This window comes from Anser anser (assembly GCF_964211835.1).
Source record: "Anser anser genome assembly, chromosome: 2".
NCBI classification, from domain to species: Eukaryota; Metazoa; Chordata; class Aves; order Anseriformes; family Anatidae; genus Anser; species Anser anser.
Window position 1 is genome coordinate 39,831,409 of NC_139721.1, and position 21,851 is coordinate 39,853,259.

Below are 21,851 nucleotides of genomic sequence, written 5' to 3' on the forward strand. Positions count from 1 at the left end.
TTTCCATCCTGAACCTCCCCTGGCACAACTTGAGGCCATTCCTTGTGGTCCTGTCACTAGTTATCTGTGTGAGGAGGCTGACCCCCAGCTCCCCACACCTTCCTTTCAGGTAGTTGTAGAGAGCAATCAGGTCTCCCGAGCCTCCTCTTCTCCAGACTAAACACCCCCACTTCCCTCAGCCGCCCCTCACAGGACTTGTGCTCCAGGCCCTTCACCAGCTTCACAGCCCTTCTCTGGACACACTCCAGGGCCTCGATGTCCTTCTTGCAGTGAGGGGCCATTGCTACAGTTTATAAAGGGTTCACCCCAGCTGCTGCCTACTGATGTTTATCATTGCATTAATCTTTGGGTTTTTGAAGTTTACTTACAAATCATTGATGATCAGCTAAACGGTACCAGTCCTAGTTTTAATCCCTCCAGGGACCCATTCCAACTATATACATCCCATAGAAACACCACAAGCTTACTGGTTTTGGCATGACACGAATTCAATACTTATTGGCAGACTCTTGCCGCTCACCATCTCATCTGCCTGTAGAACAGCACACGCCTAGGCCGAGGCCTCACAGGCTTAAACAGCATGAGCAAAGGGAAGGAGCATCTCAGTCTATTCTCCCTGCAGAGTAACGCAATTAAAAGATCACGGAAGTTTTAGCTTAGTGCAAGAAACTAAGCAGGGAGCTAGTAACAGCACCTCTGAGTGCTCACAAGCTCTTCCCTGGTTCATTTAGTATTGAATAGATTTGCAGCACAATATAGTTGTTAGTATATGCTAATTGGACAAGTGCATCTAGTAGTCAGATTAAGGCAGAATGTTTACAAACTTCTCAAAATGCTGCTGAAAAAATCCAAACCAACAAGCCAGATTGTGTTTACCCAGAATAAATGATTATACAAATGGGAGTGGTGTCCAAAAAAAGCACAAGTATTCAGGTCCAGAGAGATTTTAAAGAGAAAACATTTACTTTTGGATTATTTGGGTCTTGTGTGATAAACGATTTCTGTGAAAGACAAGCAGAGTTCAAGCCTGAACCTTTCATAAGCTGCCTAGGAGAACAAGTGATAGCATTATCACCTGTATTTCATGGAAGCTAAAAGGAATTTCCAAGAAGCTCAGTAGCTCTGAGAAAGACCATCTACCAAGTTCCTTCTCCACGTTTCAGACTCCCTCAGCCTTCACTACATGTTCACATAGATCTTTTACTCCAAGAATTCTTTTGTGTCAAAAATGCCAAGCTGTTAGTTTCAAGAGTGAGGATTTAACATTAGCAAAAGGCATGGCATACAGTTATGAAAGTAGGCAAAAGATTCTAGAGGTTTTAAAGTCCTTAGAAGCAGTGAAATATTTAAACACAAGCACCACTACATATTCCTAGTGCTTGACAAAATAATCTCAACTACTGGGACCCTCAGTTACTTTCAGCTGCTACTGATCTTTAAAATTTACCAGCTACTTGAAACAAACGTCATAACATGAAGCTGTGTTTCTTGGCATAAGAGGAATAAGAGATCATTTAGTTAACCAGCATCCTTCCTGCATCAGTGTTAATTAATTTCAGTTTTTGGAAATAATAAGCAATATAACTGGACCTATATTCTGAACTGAAATATGCCCAAACCACACATTGCCCAAGATCGATTTCACAACATTGACTTTGACCTCACACTTATATAGAGAATACGAGTATATAAAATATATGTATAGTATGTGTCCATTCCTTTCTGCTTAGTTCTAAATATTTTTATTTTGGCACACAACACAATCACTTCATCACAACATAAATTGGGAAGAAAAAAATGTCTGTGGTCTTTTTAGCTTAAAACTTTAATTACTTAGCACATTAAATGATTTATGATTAAATCATGCAGATATTCAGATTACAAAACAAATGACTTCAAATACAACTGCACATTTAAAATTTACTCAAAAACCTATTCTGAGGTAAAAAATTAACATTAATCAAATATACTGACCAATGATAAGCTAAGCATAAATAGGTGTTGACATTTTCAGAATAAAATAATCAGTGAAAACAGTATTTTTAACACGTATATTGGCACAAGGGATACAGCCCATTTACCCTCCAGAGTGTGATCCACTCATCTGATATAAAGCCACAAATATTATAAATCCGCAAAATATTAAAGCACAGCAGCCAGTCTGCTCACAAAAATTCCTACTTGCATACTGTAGTGTAGGGCCAAGTTAATTGAAAAAATATATGATTTCCAAGTTTAAGGGGTTTAATTATACAGCCTCCAAATCAGTATAATGGAAATTGCAAGAGCAAATCCCCACCGATTATTATAAAAAGCCTTTGGCCAAAATTCCAAATATAAAGACCTGACATTCAGGTCAAAAATACACGACCAGTTAACATGCCTACTTCTGTGCACGCACGTGACCGCATAAAAAAGTTCCGTGTCTGTGCACCTTGGTGTTTTTGTTTGGCTTTATTTAAGTAACGGTTCGTGTGAAGAATCATGTTAGCTGCACAGGGTTCAACTGCATATTCAAGTTCAAAGTGACCACAGGTTTACCTACTCCCATGAACTCTAAATCACAGCCTTTCTTCAGATGACAGTGGTCTCTCCCATTTCTCTAACTTCAAGAAGAAAGAAATGCATACTTATTTTCACCACATGTAGAACTATAATACAAATAAGAACAGTCTATTATACAGTCTGCAAAAGCTGAGCTTTGCATCTCCTGATACTGATTCACATCAGCAATTATATAGGGATATTTACATAAAAAAAGAATATAAATAATTATACTACACCATGAAACACTACAAACAGAATATACAAAAATTATAATAGGTCATTAATTATCTGTCAAACTATTAAACAGAACACTTTAATATTAATACAGTTTGGAAGGTAAACATAACCTGCAGGCTAGGTTTTCAAATGGCTGTTTGTCAATGCAGCATAAAACATTTCCATAGTGCAAATCTTACCAACTATATGAAAGTCACTGCCCCCTTGAGAAAAATGCTTCTCTCCCCCGACAAAAAAAAACACTGAAGAGTCAAAGTGTTAGCTCACATTTAGTACATGACGTGGTTTCAAACATACAAACACAGGGAACCTTAATTTTAACAATGAAAAAGGGTTGAAAAATGTTAAGAAAGTAAAATAAAAAAGTTAATATATATGCTACAGCTGGAAGACATGAAACCCAAAAATCTGAACCGTGGAAGTGGGGGAATAAAGACACTGATCCTTCCTTTTTTTTTTCTTCATCTGTTGGAAACATTGAATGACAATACAGCACATGCCCTGTATTTTACCAACAGCTGTAACATTACTTTAATTGCTGAAGAATCACAGTGTTGAGTATATCTGCTTCTTGTAGTGTCAGGCTTTCATCTGTTAGCTCTTTATTTGGAAAGGTAGTCACAAGAACAAAATCAGTCGTTGCAAATGCTGGACGGGACTGGATAATGAAATCTCGAATATCCTTAATCCTGTAGAAAGGATATGGACATGAAAACTGTGTATGGTTCTATTTTGACACAAACCACTCAATATATCCTATTGATTTTACACCTCCATTTGATCCAGATGGCCAACAGTTGTAGCCTATATATTTTTTTTTGTTTCTTGCATGCGAAACGTGAAGCATTAAAATGAATGTTGATTGTTTTTTTTCAAATAACAGAAATAAAAGTTTTAACGTAGGAGTATATTATAAACTGATACTTAATATAGAACATCAAGCAATGTCAATACCAGCTGTCAAAAAAAACTTATACCAAAATCCTTAGCATATATCAAAAATGCTAAAGTATTATTGGAAAGAGAAATCTTACAATATGAAGTGATAAGAAAGCAGAGGGGAATTATTAATGCGCTTCAATTGTAAATAGGTTTCCCCTGCTTTCACTTAGCATTCAACTAGTGAACAATAGTTCATAAAACCACCAGTCACAGTGTAACAAAAATAACTTAGCTTTATAAGACATGGATGAAAAGTAAAATTTTAGAGATAAAGAAGAAACTTGAAGTTTCTCTCAACACAGTAAACTGAGTAAAATCTTTGAAGATCTATTGAACTAATAAGCAGGCAGATTTACTGCAAATAAATAAACAGGGAGTTTAGTTTTCTGTCTTCAAGGTTTGTGATCCAAGCAATGCACTTTAGTAGCTGATTTTGATCATACATCTGCAAGGATAACTAAGAAGATCTACATCCATGAGAAAGACAGCAATGATTAAATAAACTTCTGTCAACCCACCCGTGGTTACAGACTGTACTGGGAATTTACCACCTCTACTCTTTCATGTACACAAGAGAAAACATCATGGCTAGAGGGTTCCTAGGAGCCAAACTGTCTATCCAAGTTATTTCTTGCTGGGAAGGAAGGGTCTGGGCCTGTACTACCTGGTCTATTACTGCTGAAAGATTATTGCTGCATCATCCTCCCTATTGGCATCTCAGCTAAAATTGTCTTACTGTGGTCTGTGTATTTTGTCGGGTGAAGAAATTTGCACGTTGCCTCTGCCCTTATCCTGAGCCAGAAGTGGAAAAAGAGAACAGGGCAACTTTCAAAGCCATAAACAATGTTAGCATGGAACTAGGTCCACACTAAGAGCACCCTGAAGGCAGGAATCAAGCTCAGTTTCAGCTGTGTTCTAACATGATGGTGCAGACTTTGGAGTGGGGCTGACTTGAACGTTGCTTGCTGTGAAGTGTGGGTGGAACGACTGCCCAAATCTCTGCCCTCTGCCCAAAGTTCTCTCAGCCATGCAGAACAGCAAGTGCAAAACACCGCTTTGCAGAACCTTGCACTAACACAACCTCTTAGGTAAATAAGTGGGGTTGGCCAACACCATTTGCAATGCCCCAACAATGTCAATAAAACTGATGGCAAGCTATAATTAACAGACTACTAAGTTGATTGCAGCAGGTGGTCACCTAACAAGTAAGGAGGAGAAAAAGGCAGAGGCATTTAATGCCTTTTTTGCCTCAGTATTTAATAGTAACAACAGCTTTTGAACTGTATGGATCTGAGTTGGAGCACCATGACTTTCCATCTGTGGTCTCCAGAACTGCAAGCAAATAGCTGTATCAGCTCAATGTTCCTAACTCCATGGGGCCATATGGGATTCACCCCCACAGTGATGAAGGAATTAGCAAAGGTTATGCTGGTCTCCTCTCAACAATTTAGCAAAGGTCACGGGAGTCAGGGGAAGTTCCTGCTGACTGGAAACTAGTCAATGGTATACCCAACTACAAAAAAAAATAAAAATGATAGAAGACACAGGAAACTACAGACCTGTTAGTCTAACCTCAGTCCCTTGAAAAGTCATGGAGAAGATTGTCCTGGGGGATACTGAAAAGCACTTAAAGAACAAAGTAATTATCAGGTATAGTCAACATGGGTTCCTCTCTACAACTACCTCAAAGGAGGTTGTAGTGGGGTGGAGTTCAGTCTCTTCCCCCATGCAAGAAGCGACAGGACAAGAGGAAATGGCCTCAAGTTGTGCCGGAGAGGTTTAACTTGGATATTAGGAAAAAATTCTTCACCAAGAGGGTTGTGAGGCATTGGAACAGGCTGTCCAGGGAAGTACTCGAGTCATCATCCCTGGAGGTATTTAAAAGACAGGTGGATGTGGTGCTTAGGGACATGGTTAAGTGGCAGACTTGGCAGTGCTAGGTTAATGGTTGGACTTGAAGACCTTGGAGGTCTTTTCCAACCCCAACGATTCTATGATTCCACAATCATAGTTCTGCCTTAGTAATTTGATCTCCTTCTGTGATAAGGTCACCCACTTGGTGGATGAAGAGAAGGTGGCTAATGTATTCTGTACTTCATTAAGGCCTTTGATACTGTCCCTCACAGAATACTTCTAGACATACTGTCCAACTGTGAGATAAACTGATTCACACTATGCTGGATGATGTAGTGGCTTGACAGCAGAGCACAAACGGTTGTAGTAAATAGGTCTCCATCTGGCTGGTGGAAGGTCTCCAGCAGTGTTCCCCAGGGCTCAATTCTAGGGCCAGTCCTGTTCATCACTTTCATCAACGATCTGGATGTAGGAGAGAAGTGCATCCTCAGCAAGTTTGCTGATGATACTAAACTGTGCAGTGCTGTTGACTCCCTGGAGGGAGGAGAGGCCTTGCAGAGGGATCTAGGTAGATTAGAGCAGTGGGTGATCAGCAACAGCCTGAAGCTCAACAAAGGGAAATGCTGGGTTCTGCACCTGGGATGGAGCAATGCCAGACACAGCTACAGACATGAAGACAAGAGGCTGGAGAGCAGCTCAGCAGAAAAGGACCTGGGGGTGCTGGTCGACAGCAAGCTCAACACAAGCCAGCAGCGTGCCCTGGCAGCCAAGAGGGCAAACTGGATGCATTAAATACAACATAGCCAGCCGGTCAAAAGAGGTGATTCTTGCACTACATTTAGCATTACTGCAACCTCACCTTGAATATTGTGTGCAGATCCAATCTCCATAATATAAAAAGGACATTAAGGCTCTTAAAAGCATCTAGAGGAGGGCAACAAAGCTGGTAAAAGGGTTGGAAGGCAAGTCCTATGAGGAGAGGATGAGGACACTTGGGTTGTCTGGTCTGGAGAAAAAGAGGTCAACAGGTGATCTCATTGCTTTCTAGACCTTCCTGATAAGAGTGGAGAGGGAGGTGTTGGTCTCTTCTCCTTGGTAACCAACAACAGGATGCACAGGAATGGCACAAAAGCTGCGCCAGGGGAGATTCAGACGGGATATTAGGAACAAGTTCTTTACCATGAGGTTGTTCACATACTGGAATAGGCTTCCTAGAAGGTGGCTAATGCCCCATGCTGGCCTGTACTCAAGAGATGTTTGAGTAATACCCTCACTTTGGGGTTGCCCTGGGAACAGTACAGGTGATCTCATACCTGAACAGACAGTAATTAAGGCTGGCACTGTCTGTTTCCTGTCACCAGTCAGGAAAGGTTGCGGCTTTGCACTTACTGAATATCTTGGTGTTTTCGATTACAGTTTTGCTCTGACAGTAGATTTATCAGCGCATCTCTGTCTATGAAAATGACAGAGCTGTGACATTTCAGTGGAACTCTATTTCCCCTTTTTGATGCCTTGTTGGTATTCATTTAATGACAAACTTATCAAAATAGTTATGGTTACCTGCATCGATGCAGAATCAATTTACCTGTGTGTTTGATTAAATCTTTGTATTAATCGGCTACCATCTGCTAGTCTAATTTGAATTTTAGTTGCTGGCATGGAGTCATCAATCAGAACAGGTGCATTAAGAATGGATTTCTCCTCCTCCTCTGGGGAAGAAGGTGTGCTGACTATTTCAGGTGTAAGGCTAGAGGATTGAAAAAACAGATAAACAGATGTTACTAATAGAAGCAAACCAGAACTGAATCTGAAGTAGAGATCTGTTTGGTTTTTTTTTCATTAAAAAAGGACAAATAATGCTTTTGCAGTTTCTTGTCAATGATTGACAAATTTCATATATATTTTCTTGTAACTGTGTAGATCCTTATGTTTGCAAGATATTAAATAGGTAATTAGGTACAAACTGAAACACCTTTGTTTATCCACACAGAGCATGAAATCATTTTGATACTAAGATTTACCTATCATACTTCATGGAATAAATTAAAAAAATAATCGCACACCATTATACTGCATTATATTGTATTATATTACATATTAATATAACAGCACATTTCCTGATCTTTAAAAAAGGAAAAACACAGGTCGGGAACTGCTAAGAAGCATTTATTGTATTAAATTACTTGCAATAGCATACCATTAGTACCTTTGTCAGCAAACAAACATATTACACAAATAGATTCAGTTGTGAATAGAAACCTAGAAGTATGCACAATTCACCAGCTCATATCCAGTCAGTAAGAAAAGATACTATAAAACCTGTAATTGCTATGTAAAAAAGTTGATGATTGGCAGAGTTGAGGTCACGTTACTGTTTCTATTCAGCTTAAATTGCTTTAATAGTAGATTATGCACATTTGGACAAAGCAGACTGAGCCATTCAGTAACAGAATTCATCAGCACAACAGCAAACGAAACAGAACCATTACAACATTTTTTTAAAGTCATTACATTTCAGGTTTTCTACTACATATATAAATTTTTATCTTATAGTTGGACATGACACTAGAATTGGGTGAAATCAGGGCTCCAGTTAGGTGTTAGAGGATGAGTCCCTCCCCTCCCACAATCCAGGCTTTGCAGTAATATTTAATCTAAGGGAGCATGTAAAATATCTCTAGCTCTTTCCTTTTAAAAAAGAATCCCTACTATAGACTTTTGCCGTATCATTGGAAGTTTTAACCAAATCCCAGTTGTAAGAGTTGAGAGAGTTTGATATAACTTACTGCTTATTTATTTTGGATCAAATTAAAAGACTAAAATAAGATTATTTTATGGAATTAGTTCTCTTCCTTAAGCTAACAGACTTGTTTTCTGTACCTCGTAAGGAGATTTTCTCATAAAATTTGTATGGTACTTATCACCTTCCAACTTCCCTTACTCCAGTTTTAAACACGGTTGAGGTTAATAAATAAGCAAAATTATATGCAAGAAGAGGCAGAGAAATCTCATTCACAATAAAGCACGAAGCATCTAGCAGATCTATGAGAAGGTCCAGAACACAGAACTAAGGCTTACCTTCCATTATATATAAACTTCCATGATTACTGGTGACTCTATAAAATCAGACCTGGGACCTTGAAATCAGGGTGGCACAAAATTTTATATTGCTTTTGTCATCTGATTAGTTCTTCAAAAGACTTCAAATTGATTAAATCCAGCTTTTAGAATGACATATAGATATAGAACAGAAAATTCAGTGATTTTTACCTTCCAAGTTTTTGTCCTTCTCCACTGAAAGCTTTGAATCGCAGTCTCGGCTTCACATATTCCTGTTCCTGGTGGTCTTCCATATCCAAATTAACCTGGCCACCATGAACAAGTCGTTGCAATTCCACAGGAATTTCCCTTAATACAAAAGTAAGTTTCCCAATTATGCTCTGTACTGTAGTGCAAAATCACACAAAAATCTTACACAGTACAGTATGAGTTGACACTATTAACATGTTCATTTTAAAAGTTACAGATGTTCAATTATTTCATGAACTGAGTTCATCCCAAAATAACAGATAAAATTAAAGACTAAAATGAAGGAAAAAAAAGCAGTCAATTGACAATCAAAACCTAGAATATGCTAACAAAACACAAGAAACTAATAGCCATCTATAATAAATAATGTTCAGAGTTAAAACACAAGAAGGAAACAAAATATTCCCATTTTTAAGCGCCCCATGCACCTGATGACAAATACAGAACATATTTTATGGGTGCAAGCAGAAAAGAAGCCTTGACCTTTTGATAATTACAACTATTTGAGGAAAGCATTTTTCTTCACTTGAAGGACATGCCTCAACAAAATTGCTGTTTTAACTTACCCTCTTTTAACAGACTCAAGAAACTGAGCATTTGTTGGGTCTGAGTAGGACCTCAACTCTCCATCATCTAAACTGAAGCCGTTCCTCCACAGTTTCAGCAAAACTTGAACCTGAGGAGAAAACGGTGAAATTAAAAGTGAATACACAAATAAGGTATTTCAGTTTCATACAGATTACTGCTGTAGAATTTTTCATCTGTATTTAACAGATTTTGTGGCAGAACACAAACAAAAATGCAAATGACAAAGGAGAAACAGAGCACTGCATTGTAACTAATTTAAAGTATTGTAATGGTTACAGTGCATTCAAAGAGCAAACAATAGTTACAGACTATTATTTGCTCTAAGACCACTTTTACACTTGAGGAAAAAGCATCTCTTAATCTGTCATCCATGACATACAGACTACAGTCACTTTATTGTGAACTTCAGTGTTTCAACTACTTTTGAAAGCAGTAAACACTTCTTGCTGATAAATTAAGAAATAAATGAATTAATTTACAAAATACTGTTGATACACTAGTTAGAACTAAAACTATTACTTCCTCAAACTGCTGCATGCTGAGCTGCAATGAAGTTCATACTAGCTCCAGACCCTTCAAATCCTGAGCATCCTGGAGCACCCTGTGATGTACTTCCAGCCAAAGCCTTCCCCTGGAGGCACTGCAACCTTCAGAGCCTGCACCTCTCTTCCCTGCAACTAATGCCTTCCAGTCCAGCATGCCTACACTTGCCCTGCCAGTAAAAATAACCTCCCCTTAGAAAACCAGCCCAGCCCACAGTTATGGTAACCCCACTGCAACACGCTTCCGGCTCCATACAGCTGGCCATTACTCAACAAGTAGAAGGATTATTATTAGAGGGTAAAAGACATCAGCTCCTGGTGTGCCACAAGAAAAGCCCACAGCCTAAACCACATCCTTTAGCCTCTCTCTTGTTTCTGTTACTTGATGAGCTTGATAGTCACTCTAGCTGTTCATACGAATGGCAAAGTGTAGAGGACTTTATAACTTTCCTTCTCCCTCACTTCCAGTCTTTTAAATGAGAGGAAAGAAAAAATGCTCTCATCTACTTTTCCCTTATAGGAAGGCAAGTTCTCAAAAACACACACTGATTTGATCCCAAATAAAATCAATCTGGTGCCAGGAAAAGGAGAAAAAGAAGATTACTTTTTAACATGGATCATTTCCCTGACCCAACTTACCACTTCCGCTGGCTAGTGAGAACAAGAAGCTGGACTAGACTGTCTTTCAGCCTGATGCCTTTTTTTTTGTTGTTATGGGATTAACAGCAAATACAAACTTCATTTCTTTCTTATGGGTAAGTGAAAGAATTTTAAACACATCTAAGACACAGGGACAAGAAAACCAAAAATCATGCTCAGACTGAAAAGCTAGAAAATAAAAGCTTGTGATGCCTCCAACACCCTCACATTATCAGCTAGGATGCATTTAAATTGCATAAGGAAGAAACTGAGGAGGAATTTGAAAGAAAAGATGATCCAATTTTTCCCACATTCAATCTTGAGTCATAGTAGACTCAGAAATTATGTCAAGTAGAGTGAAAAAGTGGTTAAGATGAGAAGATCTGAGTTACCTGCACAGAGAGGATTTACAAAACCAGCTATTTATCATTATTGCAAGGGAATGTCTTGGTGAATCTCAGCCGCCCACATGGAAGCATGCAAAAGATGACTGCAAAGATGGTGAACAACTTTTTTTTTTTTCCCCCTCCGCTCTGTTTCCTAAGTAGTGAAACCAGCACTTTCACAGCTGTGGGTGTGGAGCCTGTCTCTGACTAGAATCTTTTCCTCTAATTACAGTCCACAATAAAAGGAGAACCCTGCATTCCCCACCACACTGAAAATAATTTGTAAAGAGAAGACCTTATAAAAAGACACAGTGAAACAGAGTATTATTGTTAAGGAAGAACAGGATTATTTCAGATTATGATCTGTTCTCGGAAATAATTATGCCTCAGGTTAGCTTCAAAACTAAAGACGGTTTTGAAGATGGATTATGACAAGAGAAAATTAATTTCCATTAACAAAAAGAAAATGCTTCAGAGGTGCTAAAACAACTATTATTGATATTTCTGATTAATTTTGTTTCTGTGCATTTTTCATAAGGAAGCAATGGGCGGCATTCACAGAATTGCCACTATGCTCAAACCCACTTTCAGCTGCTCAGTAGACATGATGTGAAACATTTAGTTTCAAAATCATTAATGTGTTCAAATAAATCTGAAATAGAGTTCAAGTGTGTCTGTGACAGTTAGGATGCACCTGGGGGGGGAGGCGTATTTGACCATCCTGATAACCTTCCATAATGAAATGACTGGCCTGGTAGATGAGGCGAGAGCAGTGGAGATTGTCCTTCACTGAAACCCTTTATTTGTCTGGCTTTGCTACAGGCAACCCCAGTTCAATGATCTCCATAGCCCTAACATTAACAATAAGGTAGCTGCTGCTAAACAAAGCTGGGGCATCGTTTAACATCCAGGTGATTTGCTTTTCTAAATTCTGAACTAAAGAAAGGGACATTTTTGATTTCTCATTTTTATTTTCTTTCTATACCAAACACGGTACAGATATTCAGGTGGCAGATATTTGCATGTATTACAAGTGACAGTTACTGGTATATGGCAAGAAATAATTAAAGAGAAGCTACTAATTGCTGAGGGATTTTAATTAATCCAAATCAATTCTGTGAATGCCTACAGGCCTTAATAGCTGTCACATCTCTTCTCTACATCAAATAAAGTTTTGCATTCTAACCTCTGCTTCACAACTGAGATCAGGAGATCAGAATTCCCCCAGCAGCTCAAGTTTACAGTTTAGTTTTGCAGTAGAAGCAGGGCCATGTGGCCTGGGAAGAGTATAGGGAGGGGATCAGGAAAGCCAAGGCACAGACAAAACTGAGCTTGGTAAGGGATGCAAAAAAACAACAAGAAGGGATTCTGTAGGTACAATGGCCAAAAAAAAGCCAAGCAAAGTGTTCGTCCTCCTCCGATAAACGAGAAGGGAGAACTGTTAACAACAGACATGGAGAAGGCTGAGGTACTCAACAACTTCTTTCCCTCAGTCTTCACTGCCAGTCAGGCTTCCCACATCTCTCATTTCCCTGAACCTGTAGATGAGGGCTGGGGGAACAAAGTCCCACCCACTGGTTTGAGACCACCTGATGAAACTGAGCAGGTACAAGTCTATGGGGCCTGATGCCACGCATCCCAGGGTCCTGAGGGAACTGGCTGATGTAGTTGCCAAGCCTCTCCCCATCATAATTGAAAAGTCCTGGCAGTCAGCTGAAGTCTCTGGTGACTAGAAAATGGGAAACATCACTCCCATTTTTAAAAAGAGTAGAAAGAAGGACCCAGGGAGCCACAGACCAGTGAGCCTCACCTCTGTGCCTAGGAAGATCATAGAACAGATCCTCCTGGAAGCAATGTCAAGGCACAAGCAAGACAAGGAGGTGATCCAAGACAGCCAACATGACTTCACCAAAGAAAAATTGTGCCTGACCAATCTGGTGACCTTCTATGATTAGCGACTGCATTAGTTGACAAGGGAAGACTGGCCAATGTCATCTACCTGGACTTCTGCAAGGCCTTTGACATGGTCCCACACGATATCCTGGTCTCCAAACTAGAGAGAGACGGATTTGAAGGGTGGACCATTCAGTAGACAAGGAGTTGGCTGGATGGCTGCACCCAGACAGTGGTGGTCAATGGCTCTATGTCCAGGTGGAGGTCAGTGACGAGTGGCATCCCTCGGGGGCCTATATTGGGACCAGACCTGTTTAGTATCTTTACCAATGACATAGACAATGGGATTGAGTGCACCCTCAGCGAGTTTGCAGATAGAACAAAGCTGAGTGATGCAGCCGATACAACAGAAGGAAGGGATGCCAAATAAAAGGACCTGGACATGCTGGAGAAGTGGGCCCACGGGAACCTGATGAGGTTCAACAAGTCCAAGTGCAAGGAGCTGCACCTAGGTTGGGGCAATCTCAGGCATGAGCACAAACTGGGAGAAGAACTCTCTGAGAGCAGCCCTGCAGAGAAGGACTTGGGGGTTCTGGCCGATTAAAAGCTTGACATGAGCCAGCAGTGCGTGCTTGCAGCCCAGAAGGCCAACTGCATCCTGGGCTGCATCAACAGCAGGGCAGGGAGGTGACTGTCCCCCTCCGCTCTGTCATCGTGAAGCCCCACCTGGAGTGCTGCATCCAGGTCTGGGGCCCCCAGCACAAGAAGGATGTGGGGCTGTTGCAGTGGGTCCAAAGGAGGGCCATGAAGATGATCAGAGGGCCGGAGCACCTCTCCTCTGAAGAAAGGCTGAGAGAGCTGGGGGTGCTCATCCTGGAGAAGAGAAGGCTCCAGGGTAACCTCACTGCAGCTTTTCAATACTTAAAAGGGGCTTATAAAAAGGATGGAAAGCAACTTTTTGCTCAGTCAGACAGTGACAGGACAAGGGGGAATGGTTTTAAACTAAAAGAGGGGAGATTTGGATTAGAGATTAGAAGGAAATTCTTCATTCTGTGGGTGGTGAGGCACTGGCACAGAGAAGCTGTGGATGCCCCATCCCTGGAAGTATTCAAGGTCAGGTTGGATGGGGCTTTGAGCAACCTAATCTAGTGGGTGACATCCCTGCCCATGGCAGGGGGCTTGTGATGAGGTGATCTTTAAGATCCCTTCCAACCCAAGCCATTCTATGACTTACACATGCCAAAGGTGGATCTGATCATCCAGCCCTCTTGCCCAGCAAAACCATAATGCAGGCCCTACGGGTATCCATTAAATATTTTTCCAATGTGGATGCTTTTGCTTAATTTCTGCTGAACACTTTTCTAATATTTAGGTATTTGTCTTTCCTTATAGACAACTACAGTAATACTAGCATTCAAGCTGTAAACATTGTAAAGAAGACATCTGCTAGAGACACTGTTTCCCGCTATTCAGAATTGTACTTACATCTTCATTTTCTCCATATATATATTCAGAGTGCTTTTGTGATGAGTCACCCAACCTATATCCACCACCAGAAAATGACTGAAAAGAATACAAAGAACAGCTTATTGAAATAAATATCTGAAACCATTTATTAAGATACTTACAAAGGTGCAAATAAAGACATCAGCACACTTGCTTCCATGGTTAAAAGCAAACACACTGTTCTAACTTGCATACTTTCCAAGTGGAAAATTTTAGGTAGTAATTGTAAAAAGTTTAAGCAGGTTTTATACAATTATTTGAGTTTCTAGTCTGTATACTTTTTCAAATATTAGTAATTCAACACACAAGAGGTTTTGATCGGGACACAAAAGCAGCTGATTTTTTTAAAAATCAATTTAGAAATAAACCAGGTAATCTCAGTTTAGGTTGATTTCTAATGATTCCTCCTCAAATTGTGTGGTTCCCCACCACCTTATTTTCTAGAGGAAGCTACCGAGCACAGACAATACACAACTGTGTTGCTCAAATCCTCTACTATAAGCAAACCACAAAAAGGCATATTTGCTCTCATGTGATTTAGATGAGTTTCAAAGAGCCTGATGTAAACAGAGACCAAAGTACCTTCTGACTTTTACCTTAGCTTTACTGAAGTCACCAGATGATCTTGAGGCTTCATCTAATGGTACAGCCCCATGTTCTTTTGCTTCTTTGAAGAGTTCAGCAACAATTTTACTTGGGTTATTAGAAGCCCCAGAAATCTGTAATCCTCTGTATTCAGAGTCACCTGAATAAAATCTTTAGAATAGTAATGTTCATAAGCAACAATGCTTTAAAACAAGTGTCACTTTCTCCTTCTCATTAAAAGAAAATAAATTAATGGACAAAGAGCCAAATTTGGCATAAAACCTTGCCACTCTGATCACGGAAGTGTTCCACCTGTTTCTGAGTTTCAAAGCCGCACCGCTCTATAGACATTAGGCTAGCCAAACTAATGAGATGCCTTCCAGAACTTACCCCAGAGGTTATCGGCAAAAATCATATGCTTAAGTGAACACAACCCTGATGCAGACTTGGCTTTGAACACCTTATTTTATGCGGATGCTGACTGCTCGTGTAAAAACTGATTTCCTCAGGGGTGTCACATGCATGGGTCTGTCCCTGGGCCGGTTAGAACTCTGATTCACAGTTAACACTACTTTGGCAGAATTAATGTAAAATTGTTGTTGGAAAGCCTGAACAGTACCAAGAAATCGATCTTTTAATGTAAAGATCCAGCATACTTCCATTCCTACCGATATCACAAATGTAAAGTTTTTAATAAATTTGACTAAACTTTGAAGGCATTTTTATTTCTGCAGACACTGCTGTGAAAGCTAAACCGTGATTTTTTTCTTCGACATAGCACCTTTTCCAGCTCTTGATTATGAAGATCAAGAATTATGAATTATCAAGGATCAGTGAGGAAGGTGCTATAAATCCCAAAATACCAATGGAACAGATACTATAGATAAAAAAAATCTGTACATAAGTACAAAACCTGGCAAACCTGTGAGTCTTTCACCCTTGATCACAAAGAGCTTTAATAGCTACTAAAATGAGTGCTTTATACTTTTCTTAACTTTTTCACTTAACCACTTGGGGCAAGTTAAATCAATTAATCCATGTGAAACTGTCTCTCAGGCCAACACCTTAAAATACAGTTAATTCAATCATATTTCACAATTACCCAATAACAGCAGGTGATGTACAATCATACTATTTTTACAATGTCACATAACTGGCAATCTCTTGGTGTCATCTCTCCTTCGTACATAAATCTGTATTTTTATCCCAGTTGCCGTTTATAATGAAAAATCTTTATTAGATTTTAAAGAATTTTTATTGGAAAATAGATGAAATGACAATTCTCATCTAAGTTTGTATTCAAGAAATAAAAGTACTCAAATATTTGAGTAATGGGTACACGGAACTATTCAGGACGTTTAAGAAAAGGCAAAAAGTTTTTGAGTCCAAGCATAAGTTACAACCTTTACATTCATATGGCCATGTATTATCCAAGGCAGGTACAGGTACAAATTGGTCCTAGATGACTACACCCAGATTCTGCTAAATATAGTTTTACTACAGCAGTATACAGCTAACTCTAGTATGTCAGCATCTCTGTTGTTACTAGCTCTTTGCAGGAAAGACTTAGCTTATATACATTTTGAAAAACAGGGTGGAACAATGTATAAACGTCAGATAAAACAGTTACTTTCACAACTGTTAAATGAGTGTTTTGTTTTTCAAATACCTTTGATTTTCTTTGTCATCGCTCATGCTTCTCTCGGGTTTTCTCAAACTTCTGAAAGAACCGACTTTAAGACTGCCAAGAAAATGAAAGGAAGTGTTTGAGAATGACTAGTACACACACTTCAGAGATTATCAGAAGTATCTAACTTCTAACTTCTGAAACCACTTATTTTTCAAAAACTAAGGATATAAGTTTTTTATTTTTTAAAAAGGATTTTTTTTTTAAACCAGACAAAATCCTCCAGAAGATCTACCCTGATGATGGTTTATCTTCTTCTCACTATACTTTTCTGTCCAAAGTACACAGCCACAGACGCTTAACACTGAATAAGCCAGAAGTGGAATTCTGCTTCCATCTCTGATGGTCCCACAGATAACAAAAGTAATATGCAAGCTGAACAGCTACTGGAGAATCCTGCCTACCACTATTAATTATACTTCAAATTCTTTCCACAACATTTTAGCCGATTTTGTCAAGACATAAGTTGCCGAGTGAAGTCATCTTTGCTATTCTTTGATGTCCTGGAGTCCCTATCCACGAGTATCTGAGAATCTAAAACACAGTAGCCCTCATTTCCATTTTACATGATTTAAAAAACACATTGAATGGCAACATTGCAAAGACTTTCAGAAGATGATCAAACGCAAATCAAATTCTGTCTTACAACAGGGACCAATTGATAAGCTACTACTGGCCAAACTAGGTTACATCTGCAACACGCCAGGAACGGCTGTACAGCTCTCCGTCCTTAAGCTGTACAGCCGTCATAAAATCATAAAATAAAACTCATTAATGCAAGATCTATGAGAGGTAGCCAAACTCACAGGTACAACAGAACATAGTCTGCTACATAAATAACTGCATAAGTTCAAACTAGCAAACTGCCATCGGTTTGGCTACTATACCTTTCAAATCAAAGCGTAGTGGACCAGGCCATCTCTTTTTAAAGTACTGGTGCTGATAAAACAATGTAATTAGTTTAATTAACTGATTAGCTCAGTGAGGGATCTGCTTCTTCTATTTTCTCAGAAAAAAATGTATTGTTATGGACTTAGGCCATGGGAACTAGAATCTCTCTTATTACATCACTCTTCTACTCTTAACCATTTCAGTTTTCTTCCTTTGATGCGTTGCAGGGCTCATGATATTTTTGTGCCAGCTGTCCTGGGTTTGGTGAAGGTGCTGGAGCTCACATAACATGATGGCATTTGCTCCAGCAGGGCCCAGAGACATTCTCTATACCTGCAATTGTGGAAGACGAGTAGATGACTTCAAGAGCAGCACTAAGTCTCCTCGCAATTAATATATTGCTCATTTGAGAGCAAACTAAAGTCAACTAAAAAAAAATAAGTAAGTCTCATTGTGGATACCATGCAAAGAGCAGCCATCGCTTCCTTCTCAGACAGCTTCCAGCATGATTGCCAACAAAGAGCAAGTGTTTGCCAACAGCTATCACACCAAGTATTTGAGACACCATATTGCAGCTTTTCCTTCAGCTGGAATAGGAAGCTCTAACTTCATGACACATACTGGTAAATGGAGCTCTTTGTTTCATTTGTTTATAAACTCTGTTCTGTGTAACTGATTGTACCCAAAAAACCACGAACTATTATTTTACAAATGTCACATCCTATGTTAAAATCCCCATTTGTAAAGACCTGCATTTCTACACTCGAGACATGGCTCTGGTGACTAAGTCTGCCCTTGAACCTCTTTTAAAATAGAGATTCATGTTGGCAGCAGTGAATGAAAGACAAGCCAAATACAATACTTGTTATTGTCTCGCTGACAGTAATGACTTAAAGACTTTTCTTTAGAGCAATTAAAATAACAATTAATTAAGAACTGGCAAGGTTTCTTTATAAATTTTTAAAATTATATTGAATCTTCAAATGCCATGTGAACTGCAAATGCTGCAGGCCAGCAAAACCTGGCTTTACACTCAAACATCTTCCCTTCCATCCACCGACAACAGACAACTTTATTACAAATCCATGCTGGTTTCTCTCACTTCGTATGAACCTACTACTCACTTTTCAAACTAATATTTGTCTTATCAGGTTACTTAAATAGCACTGACCTAAGTACAACACTCAAAGCAGCTCACGCATCAACTTTCTCACAAACTACTGATTTGCTGAATTTTGAAAAAGCAAAGAACTGCAGTATTTTTCTGACAGAGCAAGTATCCAAGTTCTATCTGTGTGAAAAAGCAAGCAACACTGCATTTCATTTACAGCATCCTAATTTTATCTTATCTGACGTGGGTTTAAAGGGCTGTGGAACAACATGTAACACAATGGTTCCCAAATAGATTAAATTTAAAAAAACATTTGAGAAGACACCAACTATGCATTGTTACAGGGATTCACAACTCAGAATTATGAATTGCTGTAGATCCCTTTTAATACAAAGTACAGACCAATTAAGTACGACAACAACATCTTCTTAGCTAACACAGTACCAAAATGACACACTCCTGAAGTACGAAGTACGCCTTACCCCTGGGATACTTTTGAGCTGTTCATCTTTGTAGTTGTTGGTTTGTCAGGACACAGTGCCTGCCTTTTAGCTTCATCTTCATATAACTCTGCCAAGGCCAGCTGTAGGAAATAGGACACTTTTTAGAAGTCAACAATTCCAGAACTACAAATGCAACAGAAATAAGACCAAAACTAACGCTAAATATGCACATTGCCAGAAAATTAGAAACATCAACATGAGAACTCCCAATTACTTCTCTAAAATTCGGCTTCATGAAAAAAAATGCATGATATTCAATATGCTTATACCAGCGTAACTTAGAATTTACACTCTGCTCTCATTTGGTCCACGCTGCTTCATTAGCTGTAATCAGCCTGTATTAGAACTTCAGGATCACAAGAGAGATTTGTATGTGTACACAAATGCATATATAGTAAGCATCATCTCTTTAATGCTAACAAATTGAACTAAAGCTCTTAGGTATCCCTTTGATAAAATTGGGAAGTAAATACATTTTACACAGAAATTTAAAAAAATGCAAATTAAATAGCCTTGTAGTAGGATTAAGATACAAATCTGATCTGACTGGCTTGGATTCAAGATACCACTGCAAATACTTTTAATACGCCACTTTTCCCCAAAAGCTCACCAAATGCTGCCATATCACTGGAGAGTTCTTTTTTAGGAAGTTGTGGGACGCACATGTTAACATGCCATTTTTAGCAAGCTTACTTCTGTCCTGAATAACATTCCACTTTGTTTCTCAGATTTTCCTTAATTTTGTCCCTACACCATTTTCTTCATGCTATACAAATGATATTATCGTTTTATCATACATATCAGAATAGGTAATAGGCCACACTTTCATTACAGCTTTATGTAAAAGCAATAAACATTAAAATAAAATGAAACACTGTCCATCTTTCAAAACAAACCGCTATGGATACAGGATATTATCTGTGTATTACAGTGATGTGTATTCAGCACAGGAAAAGAAATGACTCGTTAAGGAAATTAAACTGGGTGATAAGAGAGAACAAGAAAACCACTGAAGACCTCTATCTGAAGATGCAAGCATCTTCTAGATACGTTAAGCAGATGAGGCGAGTCACAGACAGCAAATCCATAAGCAGATACTAAAAAGAACAGGCAAAGACACACCCCGTATCACTCCTAATCCAAAGACGAGGGGATGCTGAGAGGGCACAGAAGGGAACAGTCAGGTTTCTGTGCTTTCCTGATACCACATCTCTTACGGTGCCACGGCACACCAAGCACTGAGCTCAGTGGACCACTGCTCAGACTCAGGAAGGCAGCTGGGTTTTTAGGATGTTATCCGTAATCACCTACACAGAACGCTGCCGGCCTCGGTTAACTGACTGAAGATATTAAGAACTAAGAACTACCAATTCTGACATAGCAATTGTTACCTATGGTAGCAAACTTAGTCTCTCCAAGAACATATGAAAATCCCAAATAGTAACTGGGGAAAAAAGGAAAACATTATCCCTTGTTAATTACGTGTAATTAAATAAGAGCAGTTTTGATTGCTAAAAGTTTCCCTGCTTTTGCAATTCAGTCATTGCTAAAATATTTCAAACCTTCCTATTGTTTCAATGTCACTTGGGGAGTAAAATAAATAAATAAAGACTTCTAAAAGCGTTTGCAGTTACGAATTTAAGCTCCAGTACCGAGTTATATCTGTGATCACACTTTCTCAAAACCCTTGGAAACCGGGAAAACGCTCTTGCCCTTAATCTTAAACTATGTTTGTGAAGACTGGCATGTGTGTACGGGAGGGGGCAGCCCTACTAAATAATAAGAAAACACAAGGGCGCCAAAATTACTTGAGGTGAAGCCCTGCAGCCCTGCAGCGCACTTCCAGCGTCCTGCAGGGATCGCCACCACAAGCCGCCCACCCGCACCTCATTCCTTCACCTCAAAGGCTGAACCGAACATAAATAAACATAAAAACGTAAATAAGATGACGACGGCCGGGAGCAGCCCCCTGCACTCAGAGTCCCGGCCCCTCGCAGCGGCCCGCTCCCCTCACGGGCAGCCTGGGCGAGGCCGGGCGCTCCGCCCCGGAGAGGGCCCGGGACTCCCGTCCCTCCCCAGCCCGCTCACCTGCAGGTCCCGTGCGCTGGGCGGGCGGCCGCTGCGGGGCTGCCGGTCCCTGCGGCCACCGGGGGTCGCCGCCGCCGCCGCCACGTCCCCGTCGGGCCGGGCGGGCGCTGCCCCGCCGTCCGCCATCTTGTGGAGGGACGGAGGGGGGAAGGGGGGGGGGGGGGGGGGGGCCGGCGGCACGTCCGGCTGCCATGGCGACGGGGGCCCCGCCCACCGGGCTGTTACCATGGGGATGGAGGGGGCTGTTCAGTCAGTCAGTCAGTCAGTCAGTCAGTCAGTCAGTCAGTCTGTCTGTCTGTCTGTAAGTCAGTCAGTCAGTCAGTCAGTCAGTCTGTCTGTCTGTCTGTCTGTAAGTCAGTCAGTCAGTCAGTCAGTCTGTCTGTCTTCGGCTCCGTGCGTGTTACCATGCCAAGTGCCTGCCATGCCCCTAGGAGGGCCAGTTTGCCCCTGTCCTCACCTCAGCTAGGTGGAGGAAGGCTCTCGTCGAGCAATGGGTCTGGACTCTGCGGTGCGACCCCCTCGCTACGCACAGTGCTGTGCGTC

General features: G+C 40.2%; 1 protein-coding gene across 2 annotated transcripts; it reads right to left on the minus strand.

Annotated features, from left to right (window-relative positions):
* Positions 1 to 1,807: 1,807 nt before the first annotated feature.
* On the minus strand, positions 1,808 to 21,496 carry UBXN2B (UBX domain protein 2B). 2 transcript variants are annotated; one of them, XM_083823416.1, is made up of 9 exons: positions 21,309 to 21,496; positions 19,200 to 19,300; positions 16,698 to 16,769; positions 15,040 to 15,199; positions 14,423 to 14,500; positions 9,456 to 9,565; positions 8,851 to 8,988; positions 7,166 to 7,327; positions 1,808 to 3,473 (listed from the first exon to the last, which is right to left on the minus strand). In XM_083823416.1, the coding sequence occupies exons 1-9, from the start codon at positions 21,432 to 21,434 to the stop codon at positions 3,311 to 3,313; spliced, it is 1,110 nt and encodes a 369-aa protein (XP_083679542.1). In that variant the 5' UTR covers positions 21,435 to 21,496; the 3' UTR covers positions 1,808 to 3,310. The 2 variants fall into 2 exon arrangements, with proteins under 2 accessions (XP_083679542.1, XP_083679543.1); XM_083823417.1 differs by having other exon boundaries at positions 3,402 to 3,529; positions 21,309 to 21,493.
* Between the last annotated feature and the right edge of the window lie 355 nt (positions 21,497 to 21,851).